The following is a 25,077-nucleotide window of genomic DNA, read 5'->3' on the forward strand; positions in this document are numbered from 1 at the left end:
GTACCACCGCTTCATGTCCTCCTGGCTGGCCTCGAGGTTGGCTTCGGCCATGGCTCGGAACTTGCGGGTCTGGTTTCGGAGGGTCAGGAGGTATTGGCAGACGTCAGGAGGGGCGCCTTGGGGCTTCGTCTCCCAGCTCTCTTTGACCAGGCTGAGCGGTCCGCGGACCGGGTGTCCGTACAATAGTTCAAACGGGCTGAACCCCAGGGACTTCTGCGGGACCTCCCGATAGGCAAACAGGAGGCACGGCAGCAGGACATCCCATCTCCGCCTGAGGGGCTCTTCTAGGCCCTGGATCATTCCCTTTAATGTTCTGTTGAACCGCTCAACCAGTCCGTTCCCCTGAGGGTGATAGGGGGTCGTGAACTTGTATGTGACCCCGCACTGCTGCCACAGGGACCGCATGTATCTGGAAATAAAGTTCGTGCCTCTGTCGCTCACCACTTCGCGGGGAAATCCCACTCGGGAGAAGATCCCCATTAAGGCCCGGCCTACCACGGGGGCCGTTATAGTTCTTAGCGGGACCGCCTCCGGGTACCTGGTGGCGTGGTCCACGAGGACCAGGATGAAGCGGTGGCCCAGGGCGGTCTGGGGGTCCAGGGGCCCCACGATATCGATTCCGACCCGTTCGAACGGGGTGCTGACGGTTGGAAAGGGTTGGAGGGGGGCCTTGACCCGACCCCCCGTCTTTCCGCTGGCTTGGCAGGTCTGGCAGGACCGGCAGTGGTTGTCCACGTCTCTCCGCATCCGGGGCCAGTAGATGTGGGTCACCAGACGGCTGTACGTTTTGTCTTGCCCCAAGTGTCCGGCGAGGGGCACATCATGTGCCAGGTTGAGCAGGAACTCCCGGAAGCGGAGGGGGACCACCAACACTCGGCTGGCCCCGAGTTCTGCCACTTTCTGCTCACTGTATAGCAGGCCCTCGGCCCAGTAGACCCAGTGGGTGCCGGTCTGGTCCCCGTTGGTTTGGGCGGACGCTTGTTGGCGGACCCCTTCGAGAGTGGGGCAGGACTGCTGCTCTTGTTGGAACTGCTCCCGGGTGGGGCCCCCTTCGTGTCGCCATTGTGTCAGCTCTGGTAGGGCGCACGGGGAAGCCATCTCTTCGGGGGAGGATCCACTAGGTCCAGGGTCGGTGTCCGCCTCCCCCTCGCTGCTGGCGGGAGGTGGTGCGAGCCCCTCGGGCTGGGCGGCCCCGGAGGCCGAGGATGCGCGGGGGGCCCGGGCGGTCATGGATCGGAGGATGGCACAGGCCCAGTCAGATAGTCCCAGCATTCGGAGGTGCTCTCGTCGCTCTACTTGAGCCCAGGGGGAACTCTCCAAGTCGTTCCCCAGGAGGCAGTCGACGGGGGCGTCGTCGCGTACCGTCACCTTCAGCAGGCCTGTCACCCCTCCCCACTCGAAGGGGACCAGGGCCATCTGGCACAGGCTTTCGCTGTTGTCGGCCGTCCGGACGGGACACAGCACATTCGGTAGGATCTGTTCGGGGGTCACCAGGTGGCAGCGGACAGCGGTGACACTGGCGCCGGTGTCACGAAGGGCTTCGGCCCGTTGTCCATTGACCGTGACCTGCTGCCGGTACTTTTGGGTGTTGCTTGGGATGGGGGTGCAGGGTACCATTTCTCGGCTACCCAGGCAGACCAGGGACATGGCTGCCGGCTCCCATTCAGTGGTCCCTCGGTCGAGGGTCTCCTCTTCCTCTTCTCCTTCTCCCAGGGCGGCGGCCGCCAGCTGTCGGGGCGGAGGCCCGCCGGCCCCGTTTCTTCGGTTCAGGGGGCAGACCGGGTCGCTGGCATAGTGTCCGGTTTGTTGGCAGCCGTAGCACGTTACTGGTGGCCGTGGTCCGGGTCTGGCCGGGGGCGCCCCCCTTCGGGCTAGGCTCGGGGAGAGTTGTTGCTGCGGTGGCCCTCGAGGGGGGCTCCTGGGGGCCCCGGCGGGAGGGTCTCGGTTCCTGTTCGGCCCTCCACCGCGTTGGCGGGGGGTCCGGTGGGGTTCCTCTGGTACTCCCCCATTGAGTTCCGGGGGACCCGGGAGTTGACCCATCGATCGGCCTCGGCGGCGAGTTTTCGCGGGTCGGTCATTTTGCTGTCGAGGAGGTGCTGTCTCAGTTCCACGAAGCAATTGTTGGAGAGATGTTCCCACACGATGAGGTCGACCAGCTGCCCGTAGGTGGTTACTTTGCTACCTCTGATCCACCCTTCTAGGGCCCGACTGAAAAAGTCCACATATTCCACCCAGGTGGTGCCCGGGATTTTCTTGCAGTCTCTGAACCGCTGGCGGTACATTTCTGCGGTTAGCCCGTAGCGGGTGAGCAGAGCCTCCTTCATGTGATCGTAGGAGGTCATCACCTCCTCCGGCAGCTGGAGCAGTGTGTCTCGACCCTCACTCAGGAACCGCCCCCACAGGCCCGCGCCCCAGTCTTTTCGGGGCACCCGATGAGAGGTCATGGCCACCTCGTAGGCCTTGAACCATTGTTGGATGTCGTCATTCTTGTAGTACTCCTTGACGACCTCTTTCAGGATATGTACCTTGGTCTCGGCAGGCGGTAGAGTGTCTCTAGTACTGGGGGCGTTGGTCCCTCCGTTCTTGGCCTTGATTTCGAGCTCCTTGAGACTGCGCTCGTGCTCAAGGGTCAGTTTCTTTTCCTCCAACTCCCGGTGTCGCCTCTTCTCCTCTATCTCCTCTTGAAGCCGTAGCTGCTCTAGGGCCAGTTTCTTTTCCGCCAGCTGGAGTTCGCCGTCCAGCCGCAGTCGTGCGAGCTCTAGCTCGTGGTTCCGGACCTTCTCCCGCTCTCGTATTTCTTCTTCGGAGAGGCCGGTTTCTAGGCTCTTTCTTCCTCCGGTTGCCGGAGTCAGTGCGGTTGATGTGGTCTCAGTCAGGGGCAAGGGACCTGGTTCCTGGGAGGGGCCTGCCCCGGCCTCCAGCCATGTCCTCAGAGCTTTCTGCATGTCCTCTTTGGTACCTAGGCCGGTGGTTGCAATGCCTTTGTCTTTGCAGAACTGTTTTAACTCTTTGTGCGTATATTCTTCCAGCCGTTCGGGCTGGAACTCCATTGTCGCGTTGTTTTCCTGGCTGCTCATGATTACTGTATGTTTGGATGGGTAGCTAGTGGGTACTGGCTGGTACGTACTGCGTTCGGCTCGGATCCCACCGCTGCCACCAAATGTTGGAAGGCGGACCCCGAGGAGTCGGCGAGACCACCAAGGGGGGCCCTCCCACTGTACGAAGTAGCCGAGCGCTGCCGAGAAGTCTTCTGAGAGATCCTTCTCCTATCCCGTACTAGCACAGTAACACCACCACACCGGACTCAAGGAGGTTGTCTCAAGACAAGCAATTCTTTATCAGCAATAAAAAGGTTACGAGGTCAATATTTACACGAAGGGATCGAGGGATCCACCAAAAGTCTCAATATCTCTTTGGAAGGGTAGGGGTAGCGGGACAGTCTTTGGCAGGAGTGTGGTACGAGGGTACCTGGGGCCCAGTTCTTATCCTCAAGCTGGAGGACCTCCGGATCTCGGAGGGGTCGAGTTGCGACGGCGTCAGCAGGGCTCTGGCGTACAGTTCGGGGAGAGCCGCGATCCCATCAGCAGGGCTCTCAAGATGGTTTCTGCTCAGCTCGAGCCGCGACGTCGTCAGCAGGGCTCCGAGGGAGGTTTCAGCGAGGTTGGGCCGCGACAGCGTCAGCAGGGCTCCGATGTTCCAGGTGGCTTCAAAGTGTTCACAAGAAGGAGCCGCGACGCAGTCAGCAGGGCTCGTGATGGTTCCGACAAGAGTTCTTCTCCGTAGGGTCAGCCGCGATTCAATCAGCAGGGCTCTCGACTCCGGGATACAACTGCCGATCTGTGGCGGGGTTGCCCCAGATATAGGTCTGGAGCCCTTTGATGTCCGGACCCAGGTGCCCGGTGGGGGCGGAGAGGCCGGGTGGAGGTGGCCAGACGCCCAGCAGGAGAGGCGCCAGGCCCAAGGGAGCTGCAGGGCGATCACACCTCGAGAGGGGAGGACAGTTGGGGGTCCCATCGATACTGTCCTCCGCCGGGGGCGATGAATGGTTCCTGCGGCACCCCCTGGCCAGTTCGTGGTGCCTCGATGTCGGGGCTTCGCTGGGGTCGAGGCCGGGTTGAGCGGGGTCGCGCTGGCTGGTGCACAGAGTCACGTGGGTGCCAACAAGATGGCGGAGCCACGAGGGGTATGCGACCTCGTGCAGCTCAGGATGAGGGGCCTCGGTGCAGTTCAGAAGGGTGGCCCGTGAAGGCCGGGGCGGGGAACGGGCACAATCCACGGGGGTACGGACCATGCCACGAGGCCGGGTCCAACACTCCACATAAAATTTTACACAATTAATTTCAATTTTCAATTAATCAATTAATAAAAAATAATTTACAATTATTAATTATTTAACAATGAATTAATTATCAATACCAATACATATTATTTAATAAAAATTAATAAACAATGAATAATTATTTAACAAAAAAAGTAATTATCAATACCCACTTTTTTTTATTAATTACTTAATTACTAATAAATACTTCCCACCCTATTCCCCTATAAACCCACAACCCATTCCAATAATAAATTAATACAAATAATATTATTATCAATAATAAAAATGTATTACAAATTAATAACTAATTAACAATACATTAATTATTAATACCAATAATTACAAATTTATAATTACCTAATTAAAATTAAATTACTTCCCACTCTATTCCCCTATAAACACACAACCCACTGCAATCATAAATTAATACAAATAATATAATTATCAATAATAAAAATGTATTACAAATTAATAATGAATTAACAATAAATTAATTATTAATACCAATAATTAAAAATGTATAATTAATTAATTAACATGTAATTACTTCCCACCCTATTCCCCTATAAACCCACAACCCGGTACGGAACTAAAACACACAATTTAATTAAAAATAATTAATAATTCCTAAAAATTATTATTTAATTTTCTATAAATAAATTACTTCCCACCCTATTCCCCTATAAACCCACAACCCGCTACGGTGCTAAAATGCACAATTTACTTTTTTTTAAAATGACTGATTTAAAAACAATTTATACATATATTTAAAAAAACATTACAATACTTGAAAAAAATATATAGAACACATACATATAAAATACATACTAAAATACATAACACTAGAATAAATATCGATATTATTAACATCGAAAATGTTACTATCAATATTACTAACATCGATATTTGCAACATCGATATTTCTTACCTTAAATTTGATATTCTGGTTGTCGATATTCTTGATGTCGATATTCTGTCCCTAATCGATATTTTGACTGTTCACCCCCTTTCACGTGTGGATGTCGGTGACCCCGCACTGCTGCCACAGGGACCGCATGTATCTGGAAATAAAGTTCGTGCCTCTGTCGCTCACCACTTCGCGGGGAAATCCCACTCGGGAGAAGATCCCCATTAAGGCCCGGCCTACCACGGGGGCCGTTATAGTTCTTAGCGGGACCGCCTCCGGGTACCTGGTGGCGTGGTCCACGAGGACCAGGATGAAGCGGTGGCCCAGGGCGGTCTGGGGGTCCAGGGGCCCCACGATATCGATTCCGACCCGTTCGAACGGGGTGCTGACGGTTGGAAAGGGTTGGAGGGGGGCCTTGACCCGACCCCCCGTCTTTCCGCTGGCTTGGCAGGTCTGGCAGGACCGGCAGTGGTTGTCCACGTCTCTCCGCATCCGGGGCCAGTAGATGTGGGTCACCAGACGGCTGTACGTTTTGTCTTGCCCCAAGTGTCCGGCGAGGGGCACATCATGTGCCAGGTTGAGCAGGAACTCCCGGAAGCGGAGGGGGACCACCAACACTCGGCTGGCCCCGAGTTCTGCCACTTTCTGCTCACTGTATAGCAGGCCCTCGGCCCAGTAGACCCAGTGGGTGCCGGTCTGGTCCCCGTTGGTTTGGGCGGACGCTTGTTGGCGGACCCCTTCGAGAGTGGGGCAGGACTGCTGCTCTTGTTGGAACTGCTCCCGGGTGGGGCCCCCTTCGTGTCGCCATTGTGTCAGCTCTGGTAGGGCGCACGGGGAAGCCATCTCTTCGGGGGAGGATCCACTAGGTCCAGGGTCGGTGTCCGCCTCCCCCTCGCTGCTGGCGGGAGGTGGTGCGAGCCCCTCGGGCTGGGCGGCCCCGGAGGCCGAGGATGCGCGGGGGGCCCGGGCGGTCATGGATCGGAGGATGGCACAGGCCCAGTCAGATAGTCCCAGCATTCGGAGGTGCTCTCGTCGCTCTACTTGAGCCCAGGGGGAACTCTCCAAGTCGTTCCCCAGGAGGCAGTCGACGGGGGCGTCGTCGCGTACCGTCACCTTCAGCAGGCCTGTCACCCCTCCCCACTCGAAGGGGACCAGGGCCATCTGGCACAGGCTTTCGCTGTTGTCGGCCGTCCGGACGGGACACAGCACATTCGGTAGGATCTGTTCGGGGGTCACCAGGTGGCAGCGGACAGCGGTGACACTGGCGCCGGTGTCACGAAGGGCTTCGGCCCGTTGTCCATTGACCGTGACCTGCTGCCGGTACTTTTGGGTGTTGCTTGGGATGGGGGTGCAGGGTACCATTTCTCGGCTACCCAGGCAGACCAGGGACATGGCTGCCGGCTCCCATTCAGTGGTCCCTCGGTCGAGGGTCTCCTCTTCCTCTTCTCCTTCTCCCAGGGCGGCGGCCGCCAGCTGTCGGGGCGGAGGCCCGCCGGCCCCGTTTCTTCGGTTCAGGGGGCAGACCGGGTCGCTGGCATAGTGTCCGGTTTGTTGGCAGCCGTAGCACGTTACTGGTGGCCGTGGTCCGGGTCTGGCCGGGGGCGCCCCCCTTCGGGCTAGGCTCGGGGAGAGTTGTTGCTGCGGTGGCCCTCGAGGGGGGCTCCTGGGGGCCCCGGCGGGAGGGTCTCGGTTCCTGTTCGGCCCTCCACCGCGTTGGCGGGGGGTCCGGTGGGGTTCCTCTGGTACTCCCCCATTGAGTTCCGGGGGACCCGGGAGTTGACCCATCGATCGGCCTCGGCGGCGAGTTTTCGCGGGTCGGTCATTTTGCTGTCGAGGAGGTGCTGTCTCAGTTCCACGAAGCAATTGTTGGAGAGATGTTCCCACACGATGAGGTCGACCAGCTGCCCGTAGGTGGTTACTTTGCTACCTCTGATCCACCCTTCTAGGGCCCGACTGAAAAAGTCCACATATTCCACCCAGGTGGTGCCCGGGATTTTCTTGCAGTCTCTGAACCGCTGGCGGTACATTTCTGCGGTTAGCCCGTAGCGGGTGAGCAGAGCCTCCTTCATGTGATCGTAGGAGGTCATCACCTCCTCCGGCAGCTGGAGCAGTGTGTCTCGACCCTCACTCAGGAACCGCCCCCACAGGCCCGCGCCCCAGTCTTTTCGGGGCACCCGATGAGAGGTCATGGCCACCTCGTAGGCCTTGAACCATTGTTGGATGTCGTCATTCTTGTAGTACTCCTTGACGACCTCTTTCAGGATATGTACCTTGGTCTCGGCAGGCGGTAGAGTGTCTCTAGTACTGGGGGCGTTGGTCCCTCCGTTCTTGGCCTTGATTTCGAGCTCCTTGAGACTGCGCTCGTGCTCAAGGGTCAGTTTCTTTTCCTCCAACTCCCGGTGTCGCCTCTTCTCCTCTATCTCCTCTTGAAGCCGTAGCTGCTCTAGGGCCAGTTTCTTTTCCGCCAGCTGGAGTTCGCCGTCCAGCCGCAGTCGTGCGAGCTCTAGCTCGTGGTTCCGGACCTTCTCCCGCTCTCGTATTTCTTCTTCGGAGAGGCCGGTTTCTAGGCTCTTTCTTCCTCCGGTTGCCGGAGTCAGTGCGGTTGATGTGGTCTCAGTCAGGGGCAAGGGACCTGGTTCCTGGGAGGGGCCTGCCCCGGCCTCCAGCCATGTCCTCAGAGCTTTCTGCATGTCCTCTTTGGTACCTAGGCCGGTGGTTGCAATGCCTTTGTCTTTGCAGAACTGTTTTAACTCTTTGTGCGTATATTCTTCCAGCCGTTCGGGCTGGAACTCCATTGTCGCGTTGTTTTCCTGGCTGCTCATGATTACTGTATGTTTGGATGGGTAGCTAGTGGGTACTGGCTGGTACGTACTGCGTTCGGCTCGGATCCCACCGCTGCCACCAAATGTTGGAAGGCGGACCCCGAGGAGTCGGCGAGACCACCAAGGGGGGCCCTCCCACTGTACGAAGTAGCCGAGCGCTGCCGAGAAGTCTTCTGAGAGATCCTTCTCCTATCCCGTACTAGCACAGTAACACCACCACACCGGACTCAAGGAGGTTGTCTCAAGACAAGCAATTCTTTATCAGCAATAAAAAGGTTACGAGGTCAATATTTACACGAAGGGATCGAGGGATCCACCAAAAGTCTCAATATCTCTTTGGAAGGGTAGGGGTAGCGGGACAGTCTTTGGCAGGAGTGTGGTACGAGGGTACCTGGGGCCCAGTTCTTATCCTCAAGCTGGAGGACCTCCGGATCTCGGAGGGGTCGAGTTGCGACGGCGTCAGCAGGGCTCTGGCGTACAGTTCGGGGAGAGCCGCGATCCCATCAGCAGGGCTCTCAAGATGGTTTCTGCTCAGCTCGAGCCGCGACGTCGTCAGCAGGGCTCCGAGGGAGGTTTCAGCGAGGTTGGGCCGCGACAGCGTCAGCAGGGCTCCGATGTTCCAGGTGGCTTCAAAGTGTTCACAAGAAGGAGCCGCGACGCAGTCAGCAGGGCTCGTGATGGTTCCGACAAGAGTTCTTCTCCGTAGGGTCAGCCGCGATTCAATCAGCAGGGCTCTCGACTCCGGGATACAACTGCCGATCTGTGGCGGGGTTGCCCCAGATATAGGTCTGGAGCCCTTTGATGTCCGGACCCAGGTGCCCGGTGGGGGCGGAGAGGCCGGGTGGAGGTGGCCAGACGCCCAGCAGGAGAGGCGCCAGGCCCAAGGGAGCTGCAGGGCGATCACACCTCGAGAGGGGAGGACAGTTGGGGGTCCCATCGATACTGTCCTCCGCCGGGGGCGATGAATGGTTCCTGCGGCACCCCCTGGCCAGTTCGTGGTGCCTCGATGTCGGGGCTTCGCTGGGGTCGAGGCCGGGTTGAGCGGGGTCGCGCTGGCTGGTGCACAGAGTCACGTGGGTGCCAACAAGATGGCGGAGCCACGAGGGGTATGCGACCTCGTGCAGCTCAGGATGAGGGGCCTCGGTGCAGTTCAGAAGGGTGGCCCGTGAAGGCCGGGGCGGGGAACGGGCACAATCCACGGGGGTACGGACCATGCCACGAGGCCGGGTCCAACACTCCACATAAAATTTTACACAATTAATTTCAATTTTCAATTAATCAATTAATAAAAAATAATTTACAATTATTAATTATTTAACAATGAATTAATTATCAATACCAATACATATTATTTAATAAAAATTAATAAACAATGAATAATTATTTAACAAAAAAAGTAATTATCAATACCCACTTTTTTTTATTAATTACTTAATTACTAATAAATACTTCCCACCCTATTCCCCTATAAACCCACAACCCATTCCAATAATAAATTAATACAAATAATATTATTATCAATAATAAAAATGTATTACAAATTAATAACTAATTAACAATACATTAATTATTAATACCAATAATTACAAATTTATAATTACCTAATTAAAATTAAATTACTTCCCACTCTATTCCCCTATAAACACACAACCCACTGCAATCATAAATTAATACAAATAATATAATTATCAATAATAAAAATGTATTACAAATTAATAATGAATTAACAATAAATTAATTATTAATACCAATAATTAAAAATGTATAATTAATTAATTAACATGTAATTACTTCCCACCCTATTCCCCTATAAACCCACAACCCGGTACGGAACTAAAACACACAATTTAATTAAAAATAATTAATAATTCCTAAAAATTATTATTTAATTTTCTATAAATAAATTACTTCCCACCCTATTCCCCTATAAACCCACAACCCGCTACGGTGCTAAAATGCACAATTTACTTTTTTTTAAAATGACTGATTTAAAAACAATTTATACATATATTTAAAAAAACATTACAATACTTGAAAAAAATATATAGAACACATACATATAAAATACATACTAAAATACATAACACTAGAATAAATATCGATATTATTAACATCGAAAATGTTACTATCAATATTACTAACATCGATATTTGCAACATCGATATTTCTTACCTTAAATTTGATATTCTGGTTGTCGATATTCTTGATGTCGATATTCTGTCCCTAATCGATATTTTGACTGTTCACCCCCTTTCACGTGTGGATGTCGGTGACTCTACCCCTTCTTCCCGGTTCCCAGCGACAGACGAAATGAGCCAAGGATTGAAAAAAACCTCCTTACTTAGATGCAGATGTTGTGTTCCTCTACAGATGTGCTTTTATCGCCCTCATGCTGGTACAGTGAATGCATTTCTTCAAGATTATTTTTGTCTCTCTGCAGTGGGGCAGTGCGAGATGCCTCTTCAGACTTCATGGGCATCTCACCGCAGTACAGACCATCTCTTTCTCTCCAGATGGCCTTTGCCTGCTCTCTGGTGGGCTGGCAGGAATCGTCAACATCTGGTCACTGCAGGTAAGTCAGTTCGTTACTAAGTGACACATACTGGGGAGACTGTAGTAAGTGACCATCTAATGGATATCCGCTTAAAAAAGAGGGGAGACAAGTGAGCGCAAACCCACATTGTCCACTATCTTCAGACATGTTGTAAATCTTGCATGGTCTTACCTCATCTCCGTACCAAACCATTTTATTTTCACATCCTTCTTGTGAGAACCACAACAAGCGTGTGCCTCTCTGGCCCTGGCGTTACATATGAGTAACATGTTTTTACACTAGGTAGAAGTTCCATACTCAACTCTACCGGGGCGAGGCATGTCCAGGAACAAGCCCCATGTTAAAGGTACTGAAATACTGAAGGGAGTTTCTCCTCCTGGGTCCCCTAGTGGCGCTCAGTGGGACACATGCTCCTATTGCCATCTTCAGACAGTGGCACCCTCGCCCCCTGCCTGACAAGTCGAAAGGTTGTGGGACTTTTGTTGGCTAATGTGGCTTCACAACCATTCAGCACACTGTCCCTTGAGGGTGGCTGCACATGTGCATGCACACACATGTATGCACCATGCACATGTGCACACGCGCTGATAACCACCTCGCTCCCACCCACGCTGCACATACTGCAGCCAGTTCTAGAGAAAAAATAATAAAGATGAGAATGAACATACTTATTAAAACAGATCAGAGGGGTAATCATACCAAGAATGCAACCTATATCCTAGTCACCAGCCTCTCTAGACACACACAAGTACACATGCAACGCTGACATGTGCTGAACACCTGAATCCCATAAAGAGTCACTATGAAAGCTCACACAGTTGATTTCTTGTAGCGCTGTGTGGTTATGGGGCCTCATAAAAATGGGGTGGTTGGCTGATTGTAATAGTTAATTCATGGGAGCTGCAAATTATTGGACAGGGTGTTTGTTAGTCTGATGTTTTCAGCACAAGTTTGACAGTTGCCCTCCTCCTCCTCTGCCATTTCCATGTATGTTGTATGTTGTGTACCACTCTGATGACACTTCTGACCCAGCGCCATCTGCTCCCCAACATACCAATAGCTCCCCATCTGTGCGGGCTACAGTGGAGTGCAACGTCGGCCACATGCAGCAGTGGCCAGCTCATGGCTGATGGTTGACCATCAGTTGCCACCAGTGTGATTGTTGACCTTCAGATGCCATCTGCATGTTGCTGTCTTGTGCTGATAGGCCTCAGCATGACCAGTTTGCTTCACTAAGACTGTTTGTCACCTGCTCACGGTCTGGTGACATCACCCACAATTCCTATTGGCCTCCACACCGTCCACTGGCACTTCCTTCTCTGTACAGCTGACCTCCAATAAGGCGCTGCTCCTCCACATGAGGGCATTTCTTGCTTCCCGAATGTGGTGTCTCTGGTGTCTTTTCTGACATTGGGTTTTGCCATTTTTTTCCACGTGACTTGTGGGACATCACGGGGGTGGGCCCTTCCACGTGTGGATGTCGGTGACTCCACACCTTCTTCCCGTTTCCCAGCGACAGACGAAATGAGCCCAGGACTGAAAATTACCTCCTTACTTAGATGCAGATGTTGTGTTCCTCTACCACTGAGTCCAGGTTCTGATTGGCTGCCTGCTCACCATATCTGTGTCTTGGCCCTGCTTTCCGGATGTACTGAGTGCAGGCTTCTGATTGGCTGCCTGCTCACCATATCTGTTGTTTCTTGTCCTTGCTTCGCGGATGTACTCAGTCCAGGCTTCTGATTGGCTGCCTCCCCACTATGTCTGTTGCTTCTTTTCCCACATCTAGGACGGATCCATCCTGCAGACGGTGGTCACCGGGCTTGGCTCCATCATCTCTTCCTCCTGGATCCCAGAGGCGGGAGTCTCCGTCTGCTGTGGGCGATCAAAGGTGACTCGTAGCCAATGGATTTTAAAATGTGGTCAAATAGGGCATTTTGAATGAATATGTCTTCAATAGTTTATTATTTGTGTTAAATATGAATAAATAACAGTGAACATTTCTGGAGCTCCAGGTGTGAGGATGGATATGTTGCTTTACCTTTAAAGTATTCAGTATTTTAGTAATCAAAATACACCATAAATATAAACTGACAGGGTACGTGTACAATACACCAGGCAGGCTAAAGAACATGGCATCTGTGCAAACACAGGCATACTCTCCAAGCCAGGGTACACGTACAGCGACACATGTACTCTAAACGGCAGGGCATCTGTGCAGTGACACACATCCTTTAAAGCATAACTGTCCCCCATACTTGAGCAGACAGGGCGCCCCTGCAGTCACACGCATCTGGTAGAGCATTCATGCAACTCATACTGTGAAATTCAGGGTATCTATGCAGTAACACCATCCTGTAGAGCATAGTACAACGGATACTGTATAGGACTGAGCACCTGCGCAGTGACATAGATCCTGTAGAACATGGTATCTATGCAATGACACGCTCTACAGGACGGGGTACCTGTGCAATGACACACATCCAGTATAGGAGTCATACTTGTTATGTTTGGGGTGGACCACCCCATGTTGAGAAGTCTTGTAGTGGTGCTTGGAAGACAGGCCCCACTAATGTGAGTATGATGGTCAGAGCCGTGACGTCACAAAGGCATGTAATAAAAGTGTCTCATATACACACTTGGAATCAAAGGGGATCTGTGATAGCCAGAAGTACTGATCCCTAGAAGAATTATAAATCACATAGAAGCATGACTTGCTACGTCCTAGGGGAGAGAGAACAAGAGAGATATATGATGAAGGACGAGTGTCCAGTGGAGACCTATAGGGGGAGAAATCCCTCAGGACAAGAACCCTCAGTCACCGTTAGGTGACATGCTTCATCATTTGGGTTCCCGCCTCACACCGTCTCTCGTTTTAACCATGTCGCTGTGACCACCAAATAAAGTTTCAGTGGACTCAGACAGACATTTTTATTCACACCCTTCTGCACTCTGCCCCCTCATTCACTTTGTCTCTACGCTCCTCTTCGGAGAAAAAATACCTCAGCTCCTCCCCTAGGGGAGTCGTAGCTACGGTGTAAGGATTCGGCAGTTAATGCTGCTGGGGCCTCACAGGAGGGGTGCCTGCATTTGTTTGCGTAGCACTTTTCACCCTAAGTGGGATGGGTATGCCCGGACGTGGGTCCCTTGCTCACTGTGCCACTGGCTTCAAGCTAGCCTGGCTCATGAAGGGTAATACCCAGAAACTGGTCCAGGATACTTGTTTCTGGTCCAGGGAGGACCCAACTTGGCAGTTCGGTCTGGACTGTTCCCATGAGGCACAGGGTCAAGACTGATTTGCAGCAAAAAACGATGGATTTAACCCAGATCTCTCGACTGGGGGTGAATGTATGATTTATTCAGCATTCCGTCCATCATTTGCTTGCGTGGTACTTTTCACCCTAAGTGGGATGGGTATGCTCAGACGTGGATCCCTTGCTCATTATGTCACTGGATTCAAGCTAGCCTGGCTGATGAAGGGTAATACCCAGAAACCGGTCCCAGGATGCTTGTTTACAGTCCAGGGAGGACCTGGCTTCGCAGTTCGGTCTGGACTGTTCCCTTGAGGCACAGGGTCAAGATTCATTTGCATATGGCTGGGTCAAACTGGGGTAGCATGGTGAGCAAAAGAACGATGGATTTAACCCAGATCTCTTGACTGGGGGTGAATGTATGATTTATTCAGCATTTCGTTCATCATTTGTTTGCGTAGTGTTTTCAGCAGCACAGTTTCTTCACAGTGCATTGGTGACATTCTTCACCAGCGGAGCGTTTTTCTGGCCTGCATTTGAACACATGGCTGTCTGATGAGTCATACAGGATATTTCTGCTACCTCCCGCCTGCAGTTACACTGATCCTCACTCACACTCACCACAGGCACGCCTACCCTACGCCTAGGATACGGACCCCACCCCTTTGTGCAGATAATCGACAGTCCATGCTCCAGCACCACAGGAACACGTGCGCCATGCCTAAGGACGTTACCACTGCATGTTTGGAGCCATTTCGCACCATCCTACACCTGCTTTTCCCCAGCTCCCCGTTGAAAGTCGCCTCCACTACATCATCTTTGCCGAAGGTCAGTGTCTTGACCTCTGTGGCATCTGCAGAAACTGCTGCAACCCTCATCGTGGACCTGCTCTAGAACTGTTTGTAGTGGACAGGCCCCCACCTGCCTAAATAGCCAGATGGAAGGACTGAGTTGAGCGGTTGGAGACCTATTTTGCCGCAGTGGACCTGGAAAATGATCAACTGTGCCCCGTGCCATTGCACTTGATAAGGGCGGTCACCCGTAAACTGGGGAAGGCTGTTATTGAGGTTGGCCATCAATTCACCTACACTACATTAAAACACGTTCCGATAGCCCATTTCGAACCCCTTGCAAACCCAGAATATGAAAGATTCTTGTTGCGCCAGGTCCATCAGCTACCTGAAGAATTCATGGACACTTTTTATACTTGTCTCAAAGAATTAGCCAGCACTTGTACTTTGCCCAATGATGAAATTCGTGCCCAATTTATACTGGGTTGTTCTTCCATCAAGTTCCAGTGATGTCCATGGCTGAAATGCTGACAACGAGTCGCTCCAAAGAACTCTCCAAAGTGTGTGCCACGCTTATGGAAGCAGCAACTTCAGAAAAAGAAACCCCGTCCCAAATCCAACTCGACTCCTAAGACATGTAATGGGTGTGGATGATCATATCAACACCAACGACCATGCCTAGCTCATGGAAAATGGTGTTCGGCATGCAACAAACCCAACCACTTTGCCAAGTTATGCCATTCTTCCACAGCTAAGAAGGTGGTGAAGACCAAAGTCATCAGCGTAATGCAGTCTCCCACCACACCAGAAGATGAGGAAGACAGGGCAGAATGATGAAGACACTGAAGGAGCTTTCCACATCATCCATGCATTACAACCGAGTGGATAGCTGAAGAAACGTATTGCTAAGTGCAACATCCTTCTGGCAGGCCATCAGTTGCCAGTGTTAATCGGCGCAAGATGTCCTAAAAACACTCCCTTTTCAAGTGAGTCTTGCGCCCCACCTCCACCCAAGTTTTTGCATATGGGTCATCCACACCACTCTCACAGGCAGGCTTTTTCACGACAGAAATCACGCATGACCCTCACTCGGTGCACAGGGCTAAATGTGTCTCTCAACTTGTCACTTTTGCTTTCAGCATCCACTTAGGAAGCGTGGACGTCCTGGTGGATGAGTTTGCATCTCCCTTTGAAGGCAAAGAATGTCTCAGGTGCCATGTAGTTCCTAAAAATACATGGGATGTGCGCGTTTGTAGGTAACATAAACTATGGGATTGGTGTCTAGACTGATTCCAGACATCTCCAAAGGATATGTCAGCCTATAGACCAGCTAGCTCACAGTACCACCATAGGCCCCCTAGCCTTACCAAGGAGCAAATTGTTTCTGGCAACCATTGAACAGGACAACCCTTAATCCGTCAGGGATTATGGAAACAGTGCAGTACTTTTCGCTCAGTCAATCAAACTCACTTAGTCTCAGAGAGATACACAGGATAATCGTGGAGGATGTTTCCAATAAGCATTCATTGAACCAGTGTCATTCTAGAATAAAACATGTTTCCTGCGATAATCATTAGACAGAAGCAAATGTAAAAGATTACAAGCACCAAGAGAGTAAATAGAAGGTAGAATTTCACCATGGTGCTAAAACAGTGAATATATGCAGGCATATAAACATGACAGTAATCAAGCGTACTCCTATGATGCAACCCTACCTAAGTGTACCTAATTGTACCGAGCATGTATTTGGGTGTAAAGCCAAGAATTCCCTAGGAAAGAGCCAACTCCATTACCTGATGGGTGAGAATGAAGGACCCTGTCTTGGTCTCGAGTTGGACACCCCGCAAGGGATGTCAGACCACTGCATGCTGGACCTTCTGCCTGCAGGGACCTCATTGTCAGCGTCAAAGCATCTCCTCTGCGTATCTAGTGCAGGTATTGTTCTTTTATACCATAAATATAGCGTCAGGGTTCCTGCCACAATCAGTATGTTGTGAGTACAATTATGTAAATAAGCCAAAATCAATACTTGCAACTATGCAAAGTAGTTCTATCGCCCTAGGATGAAAATGACCATGACTTTTATACAGAGTATGTTAATCCTGTTATGTACGTTATGTGCAGCGGACTTCTCTAAGAATCCTTATGCATAATAAATTAGGCTAGTTTCAAGGAAACCAATCGACATTTATTCAGCACATAACGGGGTAAAAGGACAGGACTAGAACCAGTATGCAGAGCAAGGTAGAACAAATGTAGGTGAAAGTTTGTTTTGCTACATAGGCCTAGGTTGGGGTACATAACACAGGGACCGTATCATTCATCTGCATATCTATGACTCTATCCAACCTGTTGAGCTTAAACATCGAAGAGTAACTTTTCATCTGCACCCCAAGGTAGAAGCTGAGCTGTGAAAGTTGGAGCAAGCAGACATCATTGAGAAGATTGATGGCCCCACACCCTGGGTGTCCACGCCCTGGGTGTACACAATAGTGGCGGACCGGAAACCCAAGCAGCTGGGGGAGGTCAGAATTTGTGTTGACATGCGTTTGCCCACTCTGGCCATCCGACGTGAAAGACATCTCACTCCCATGGTTGATAAAATCGTGGCAGAAGTCAATGGCTCCAGGTGGTTTTTCAAAATGGACCTGAGAGCCGGGTACCACAAATTAATGCTAGCCCTAGAACCCAGGGCAATCACTACATTTTCCACCCATGTAGGATTCCAGAGGTACAAGTGCCTCAGTTTCGGGGTGTTGAGTGCAGCAGAAATATTTCAAGACACAATTGGGGATTTTGGCTGGCCTCACAGGTGTCATAAATGTCAGTGATAACATTCTGATCTTTTCCCCAACACTGGAGGAGCATCTTGACCATCTAAGAACCATGTTACAGCAACTAAAGGACAATGGTCTTACACTCCACAATCAGAAATGCTCTTTTCTCCAATACTGTTTCTCAGAGGAAGGGGTTATGCCAGAACCAACAACAGTTCATGACATCCAATCGACACCGGCACCTACCACTGTCACTGAGGTGAGCAGTTTTTTTAGGGATGTTTACATATTTAGGATGCTTCATCCAGAACCTGACAGCCCTTACTGCCCCACTTCAAAAATTGACAAAGGGGAATGCCACCTGGAACTGGGGACCCCCGCAGGAAAAGGCCCTCTGAGCAACCAAACGAGCTCTGTCCGCGGACAGCACGTTGGTTTATTTTTACCACAGCTGACAGTCAAAGCTATCAGTAGATGCATCCCACACTGATTTGGGAGCTGTATTATCACAAAGGCAACCCTATGGTGAGTGGGCCCCAGTGGCGTACGCCAGTCATGCCCTGACTGCAACTGAGCAGTGCTATTCCCATATTGAAAAAGAGGCCATTGCTGTGCATTGAGGCTGCCGCCATTTTCATATCTACTTATATTCACAGTTCATACAGATCATAAGCCACTAGTTGCTCTTTTCACTGGATCCTCCTCTAAACTGCCTCCAAGAATTGAGAAATAGATTCTTCAACTTCAAGCATACCAGTTCTCTGCGGTGTATCGCCCTGGATCACAAAAGGCTTCTACTGTGGAAAAGGAACCAGAAGCAAAGGAAGTAGAAGAATATGTTCGACTGGTGGTAGAGCTGTCTAAGCAGCTCACTAGCTCCCTTATGGGCATTGATAAGGCCACCAGCTCTGATGACTGCCTTAAACCAGTACATCTTTGCGGTAACGTCTGGAAATTGACACACCCTCACTCTTAAAAGGCCTGCTATTGTACCTCAGACACATGCTAACCCTGGCCTCCCTCCAGAGTGTTCAACTGGAGCTAGTTGTCTCCCAGGAAGGGTGTCTAATGAGAGGCCCCCGATTGGTAATCCCGAGAACCATGCAACAACAGGCATTTGACCTTCCTCACTCACCTCACCAGGGGATCGTCAGAACTAAAGCCAGACTGCAGTGCAAAGTATGGTTCCCGAATCTGGATGATCTGGTGGCACGTACTGTTCGGCAATGTCCACTGTTTCATGCTGCTGGAGCTGCAGAGACATCTGCACCGATCATCACTGAAGCCATACCACCCATCGCATAGAACAGCGCCAGTGCGGATCTCGAGAGTCTACCTGATGGCAGACATATGCTGGTCATCATGGACGAATTTTTTAATACCCTGAAATTAAGGTCATCGAGTCAATGACAGCCAGCCAAACAATTCCCTGATTGGAAAAAATCATGGCTACCTGTGGTTTGTATTGTGAGCTTCAAACAGACCGTGGTCAGAAGTTCACTGGGTGCTTACAATCCCATGGCATCATTCACAGGAGAATCACGCAACGTTTCCCTCAAGCCAATGGAAGGGCAGAAAGGTTCATACAGACTTTGAACAACATCTTCAGAATTGCCTTGGCAAATGAACAAAACATGGAGTGTGCGCTCTATGAGGGAATACCGTCTCACCCCTCATGCCACAACCAAGGGGAGCCTCAGTGTTCTCTGCATGAATCAGGCTGTGAATTACAGAATTCCCCAGGTGGAAGAGTTCTCAGCCTTAAAGAATCAAGTGAATAAAGCGCTGCATCAGTGCCAGGCCCAATATGACGACATCTCTTGAATGAGACGTGCCAAGAGGCAAGTCATTCACATTGGTAATATGCTGCTAGTCAAGAATCAGCCTCCCCAGAGCAAATTCCTGCTGCCTTTTGAGGTTGACCTGTGGAAGGTCACCTCGGTAAAAGGAACCATGCTAACTGCTCAGATGCAAGGTGAGACTGTGGCAAGGAATGTATTTTTTTTAATCTTCACCAGCAACTAGCTGCCAGATTAAGTGGTCAATCACCAACACTCAACCAGAGTGTGTCTGCACCTGAAGACAACTAGACGCTGCCAGGATTCAAGGAGCCACATCTTGGTTTCCCTGCTGACACCCTCTTGAGAGACCAAGTGACATCCATTCCCAGTGACGCCATCCATTACCAGCAAAGGTACAAGAAAAGATAGTTCGCATCAGCACTCTGTTCCTGATATCTGTCAGCCACATGAAGAGCCAAATGATGGGGTTGAAACTCTCTGGCGGCAAGTGACTGAGAGGTACCACCTTAGGCCGCATCCTCTGAAGAACCGATTTATTATGCTGACACGGAATTCCAGTAGTAGCTGTCTCTCTCTCTTTCTCTCTCTCTCTCTCTCTCTCTTCTATCTTTCACTTTCTCTCTCCCTCTTTCATTTCTCATTGTTCAATGTCCTTCAGGTATCTCCTCAATGCTACTGTTTTTGGTGTTTTTAATGTATGGGTAAAGAAGAAATGTTATGTTTGGGGTTTACCACCCCATGATGAGAAGTCATGGAGGGGTGTTTGGAAGACGGACCCCACTAATGTGAGTATGATGTTCACGGCCGCAACGCCACGAAGATATATAATGAAAGTGGCCAGGAACGCACCTGGTGTGTTTTCTGTGTCCAGAGTAATACCACTCTGCTGTTTGGTGTTTTATTGATACAGTCAGGCAGCGTACTCCACAATGCCCATGCAGCAACCCAACAATACTGTACAGGACAGAGCATCCGTACAGTGCCATCAAATACTGCTTAGGAAAGGGCAGCTGCACAGTCACACACATCCCATAGTGCACAGGGTATCCAAGTGGCCACATTCATATTGTACATGACAGGGCACATATGCAGTGACACACATCATGTATAGGAGTGGGAACGTGTACAGTGACATGCATCCTATTGAGCTCCCAAACAGTGACCCTCATATTATGCAGTATAGGGCACATGTGTAGCAACGCACATCCTGTACAGGACTAGGAATCTGTACACTGACACATACTGTACAGCACAGAACACGGGTACAGTGACACACATTCACTCTTGTGTTTCCAGACTCTGCATAAGCTCAGACGAGACTAGCTTTTTAAAAATCTCCTGTCCTCCCATGTCTCCAGGATATCTTGGTGATTGGCTGTACTCCAAGCTGGGTTTCACAGAACCACATCCTAGCCTCCTGTCGCAGAGTCCTACGATCCCAGGGCATTGTGGGGTTGCACAAGGCCCCCTGCATGAGAGTCTTCCTGGAGCGCCTACCCACGCTGCTCAAGGCACAGTATTCATACGAGAAGGTGAGTTCAGTGCCTGACCTGATGTGCAAGTATTACACTTGAGCATCCTATGCCTTGGACTCAGGGTAAAGTTTGGGGTCTGGAACTGTCTGAATGAATGATACGTTTGTTGTATCACACATGGTCAGTCACTGCATTGTTTCTGAGTTAGACAAGCACAAACTGCCAGTGGCATTGGGCTACCAGAGAGGCCAGCCAAGGAGCACTCAGAGGGTCACACAATATCAAGGGTACCCCCTATAGGTTATTTTTAAGGTCTGGGAGAAAAGGGCAACAATCAGAAATCAATACAAAAACCTCCCACTAGACCTATGTTCCTTTTATATAGGCTTACAATAGCTCTATGGGGCTATCCACAATTGGTACACAATAAACATGCAATATTAATTTTTTAATATAGAATTTATTTTGTTAATCCGAGGCTGGCATGGGAATAGTTATCTGTGGTTCTGTGCATCTCCCATGTCACCCTTTTCATATGATGACTGTCTGACACGATAATGCCAGCCTGCTCCTGAGGATACCGATTAGGTGAATGGCAGGAGAGACCACAACTTCAAAGTTGGTGAAGTAAAGGCTCCCCCCCCTCCCAGTATCAGATATGCAAACGATCAAACTGATTTATGTTTTAACCATTGAGAGGACCCATATTACGGTCAGTCCTTTTTGGCATACATAGTGTTCCACTTTTTCACCACACGCTTTCACTTTCACGTTAATTGAGAGGTCCTGAACAAAGCCCCATTTATTTTTTTGAGCTGGCTGAAACATGTCGACCATAATTGGATAGTAATTGGCTACACATAGTATCCTTTATCCACTCTCTAGTTTTTAAATATACCCAGGATCACCAAGAATATATTCAACAGGTAGAATCCGGAGGTATTTTTAGATTCACTTTCACATCATTACATTCACCCAACACCTCAAACCTGCTCCACTGTAAACAGGTGTCGTAGCACAGCTCAGTAGCATTCGTCTACTCAACTGGGACCCGATGATGAAGCATGACACCAACCAGGTTGGTGTGATAGGGCCCAATTCACAGAACTAACTTAAGACAAAATCCTAAACTTACTACCATTTTGGTATTCACAGATGGCACTCCTAAATGCCTTCTGTGAATACCGAAAGTCTTAAAGTTAGGATTTTTCTCAGTGTAGGAGTAGTAATGTTAGGACTCCTAACTTTAGGACTCCTAAAGGCCTTCTGTGAATACCGAAAGTCTTAAAGTTAGGATTTTTCTCAGTTTAGGAGTAGTAAAGTTAGGAGTCCTAACTTTAGGACTCCTGAATGCCTTCTGTGAATACCAAAAGTCTTAAAGTTAGGATTTTTCTCAGTTTAGGAGTAGTACAGTTAGGAGTCCTAATTTTTCTACTCCGAAAATGAGAAAAATTCTAACTTTAAGACTTTCGGTATTCACATAAGGCATTTAGGAGTCCTAAAGTTAGGACTCCTAACTTCTGTGAATACCAAAATGAGTAAGTGCCTTCTGTGAATACCAAAATGGTAGTAAGTTTAGGATTTTGTCTTAAGTTAGTTCTGTGAATCAGGCCCTGAGGGTTTTCTTAAAAAACCATTGAGGTGCCAGACATTATCGTGTCAGACAGTCAGCTGAGGTGGCCGTCTTATTTGGTTTATAATTGACTCTAGGGACAAGGACGGCCGTCCAGACGTCCTAGCTCTCTCTGTTGTTTTTGAACCCTTTTCGTATGGCCCACATGCATGCATTCACATTGGAATATCTCAGAACAATAAAGTATGTAAAGCCCTGTGCAAGCATCCACTGATGCTCGAGAACTACTACAATCACCATCCCAACAACTCAGTCACAGTTTGACCAAGACTAAAACCCTGGGGGCCATATTCTCAAGGAGCTATCGCTGAGTTATCGGCACTTTAACGCAGCCAAAGTCACGATACATTTACCGCCCCATTCACAAGCTGGTGTTAACAGCCCATATCACCAGTTTTACGGCGATAGCAGCCACAAAAAACCTCGCCACAGATGACCCCGGCAACTATTGCTAATGAGATGCAGAGTAGGCTTTCCCGTGCTAAAAGCCGCGACAACACCACTCGGCAACATTCTCAACGACCAGCCTGATCTGCGATAAGATCACAAAACAGGCGATAAGGCTCGTTAGCACCAGGAAACTAACACCTGCTCTGACCTGGTGCAAAGTCGGACTACAACCTGAACCAGAAAAGAGAGCACAGCCCAGAGCCACACCTGTAGAACAACAGATGCCATTTAGCCACTGAACATGCATACTGGACACCCAAGAGGGCCACAACACCCACCGCCACCACCCCCAGGACCCCCCTCTCCGCCCCCCCAACCCCCACCCTCGGCCAAAGACATGCCACATCAACTACACTGAATCATGTACCAAATAACCCGCGTGATGTCGCACAATCACATCTGGTGACAGGCATGTGTCGTCACAAAAATGAGCATCACACATTCACCTTCGAAGCAACAAATGATAATTTATTAAAATAAACACAGAATAGAAATGAACACACATGGCGGCTCCCCTCGGGACAATCCGTAGGTCACAGCCTGCAAGACAAAAATCATGATGAGAAGGTGTGTCCTTCGCACATCAAGGGACAGAGAGAGAGTGAAGGAGAGAGAGAGAAAGAGAGAGATAGACGGACAGAGAGGGGGAGAGAGAGACAGACGGACAGAGCGGGGGAGAGAGAGACAGACGAACAAAGAGGGTGAGAGAGAGATAGACGGACTAAGAGGGGGAACGAGAGATGGACAGAGAGGGGGAGAGAGAGATAGAGAAAAGAAGAGAGGGACAGGGAGAGTGCCGACACTGCGCACCTGCTGCCACCGGTGTGTCTCCAACCACGTGCCAGTATGCAGTGCAGTTCACCAAGTTCCACATCTGAGACAGACCCGTCATCTGAAACAGAGTCCAGATACTTGAATGGCACATACAATTGCATGCGACATCATCTCCTGTCCGCCCCTGCGCACCCAGGCAGCTGCACCCCAGCCCCTCCCGCCGCCCAGCGGTGCATGCCCGCCCCTGCGCACGCAGGCCTCACTGCTCACCTTCCGCCACTGGCGTGTAGAAAAGAGGGCCCACCACGTGCCGCTGCAAGCCACAAGCCCAAGGCCTGCAGGCATGGTACCCTCCACATCATGCACCCCCGCTCCGCAGGCCACCAGGTCTCACATTTGGTACTTAGTCTTGATTACTCCATGGCAGAGGACATACCAGTGCACCCAGCATCATCGCAGGCTGCACACCCGCTCAGCCTTATAGGTGCCGCCAACTCTGTGACCCAGGAGGCGACGCCACATGGCGGTAGGCCCACGCTGCCCACTGGCTCAGGCCTACACTGCGGTCCAGCAAAACACACAAAACCTGAGCCGTCCGGACCGCCGGGACGGGGCATCATCGCAGGCTGCACACCCGATCAGCACTTAAGGTGCCCCTACCTCAGTGTACCAAAAGTCACCGTCCCGTGGCAGTGTGCCTGTGTCAGCTGCAGTCTATCCGGTGCCATCAAGTCTGTGCCCCGCTAGTCATGGACCCTCTATGATTGGGTATCGTGGTGCGGAGGCCATCATGTCACCTCTAGGCCTGCGGAATGTGATGTCGCATGACCCTGGGCCCCCATGCCTACATGCACACTACACGGATACACCCCAAGAGAGGTTGGATATGGTGTTGTGCTTGTGCGCCCGGCCCTATTTATTGGCAGGGTCACATGTGCTGTGACGCGTGTGCTGGACGGGTGCGGTGTGGGTGTAAACCAGCAGTGAGAGAGTGGCCGTGGCATGTTGACAACTAGACTTGTGAGCAGCAGATCACTACAGGGGAGTCCTGGCACATGTGATGTTGTTGTCCCCCCTGGAGCGTGAGGTTAGTGGGCTAACCTGGCGTATGCCAGTCCAGCCTAAGGGTTTGAACAATGACCCCTGGGCTCTGGGCGTGGTCCCATACGGGGCTAGACCAGGAAGCAACAAATGCGTGTGTCGCTTTTTTTGCGTCAGCGCCACCTGGACAACAATCGGCAATGTGTCACCCTGCGACCCAAGTCCAACGACATGAACCACATGGACGTAAGAGGAATTCACTGACCCTAATTCATCCATACTACCACACTTGAAAGACCATAGAGACAACACATATGTGTGATTCGGAATGTTTAATGCACATTCAGTGGAGTGTTGCATCTGGAGCAGTACAGGGCCATGCAAACCCCACCTTCAAATGTTGGCCCGTGGAGGGCCAGCCAGAGTCATTCAGGGAATGACAAGTCCAAAGGAAGTGGAAGAGTTCAGTCCGCAGTCTGTTA

The 25,077-nt window shown here is 50.6% G+C and overlaps 1 protein-coding gene across 7 annotated transcripts in view; it reads left to right on the forward strand.

Annotated features, from left to right (window-relative positions):
• The window catches only part of LOC146863653 (putative E3 ubiquitin-protein ligase HERC1), a 1,482,062-nt gene that overhangs the window by 1,170,712 nt on the left and 286,273 nt on the right, over positions 1-25,077 (forward strand). For all 7 annotated transcript variants that reach the window (XM_085627737.1, XM_085627739.1, XM_085627735.1 and 4 more), the window contains 3 exons: positions 10,491-10,622; positions 12,391-12,492; positions 20,581-20,754. In XM_085627737.1, coding sequence (XP_085483863.1) covers positions 10,491-10,622; positions 12,391-12,492; positions 20,581-20,754 — 408 coding nt within the window. The remainder of the gene's footprint in view (positions 1-10,490; positions 10,623-12,390; positions 12,493-20,580; positions 20,755-25,077) is intronic.

This window comes from Triturus cristatus, chromosome 2_1 (genome assembly GCF_964204655.1).
Source record: "Triturus cristatus chromosome 2_1, aTriCri1.1, whole genome shotgun sequence".
In the NCBI taxonomy this organism is placed as follows: domain Eukaryota; kingdom Metazoa; phylum Chordata; class Amphibia; order Caudata; family Salamandridae; genus Triturus; species Triturus cristatus.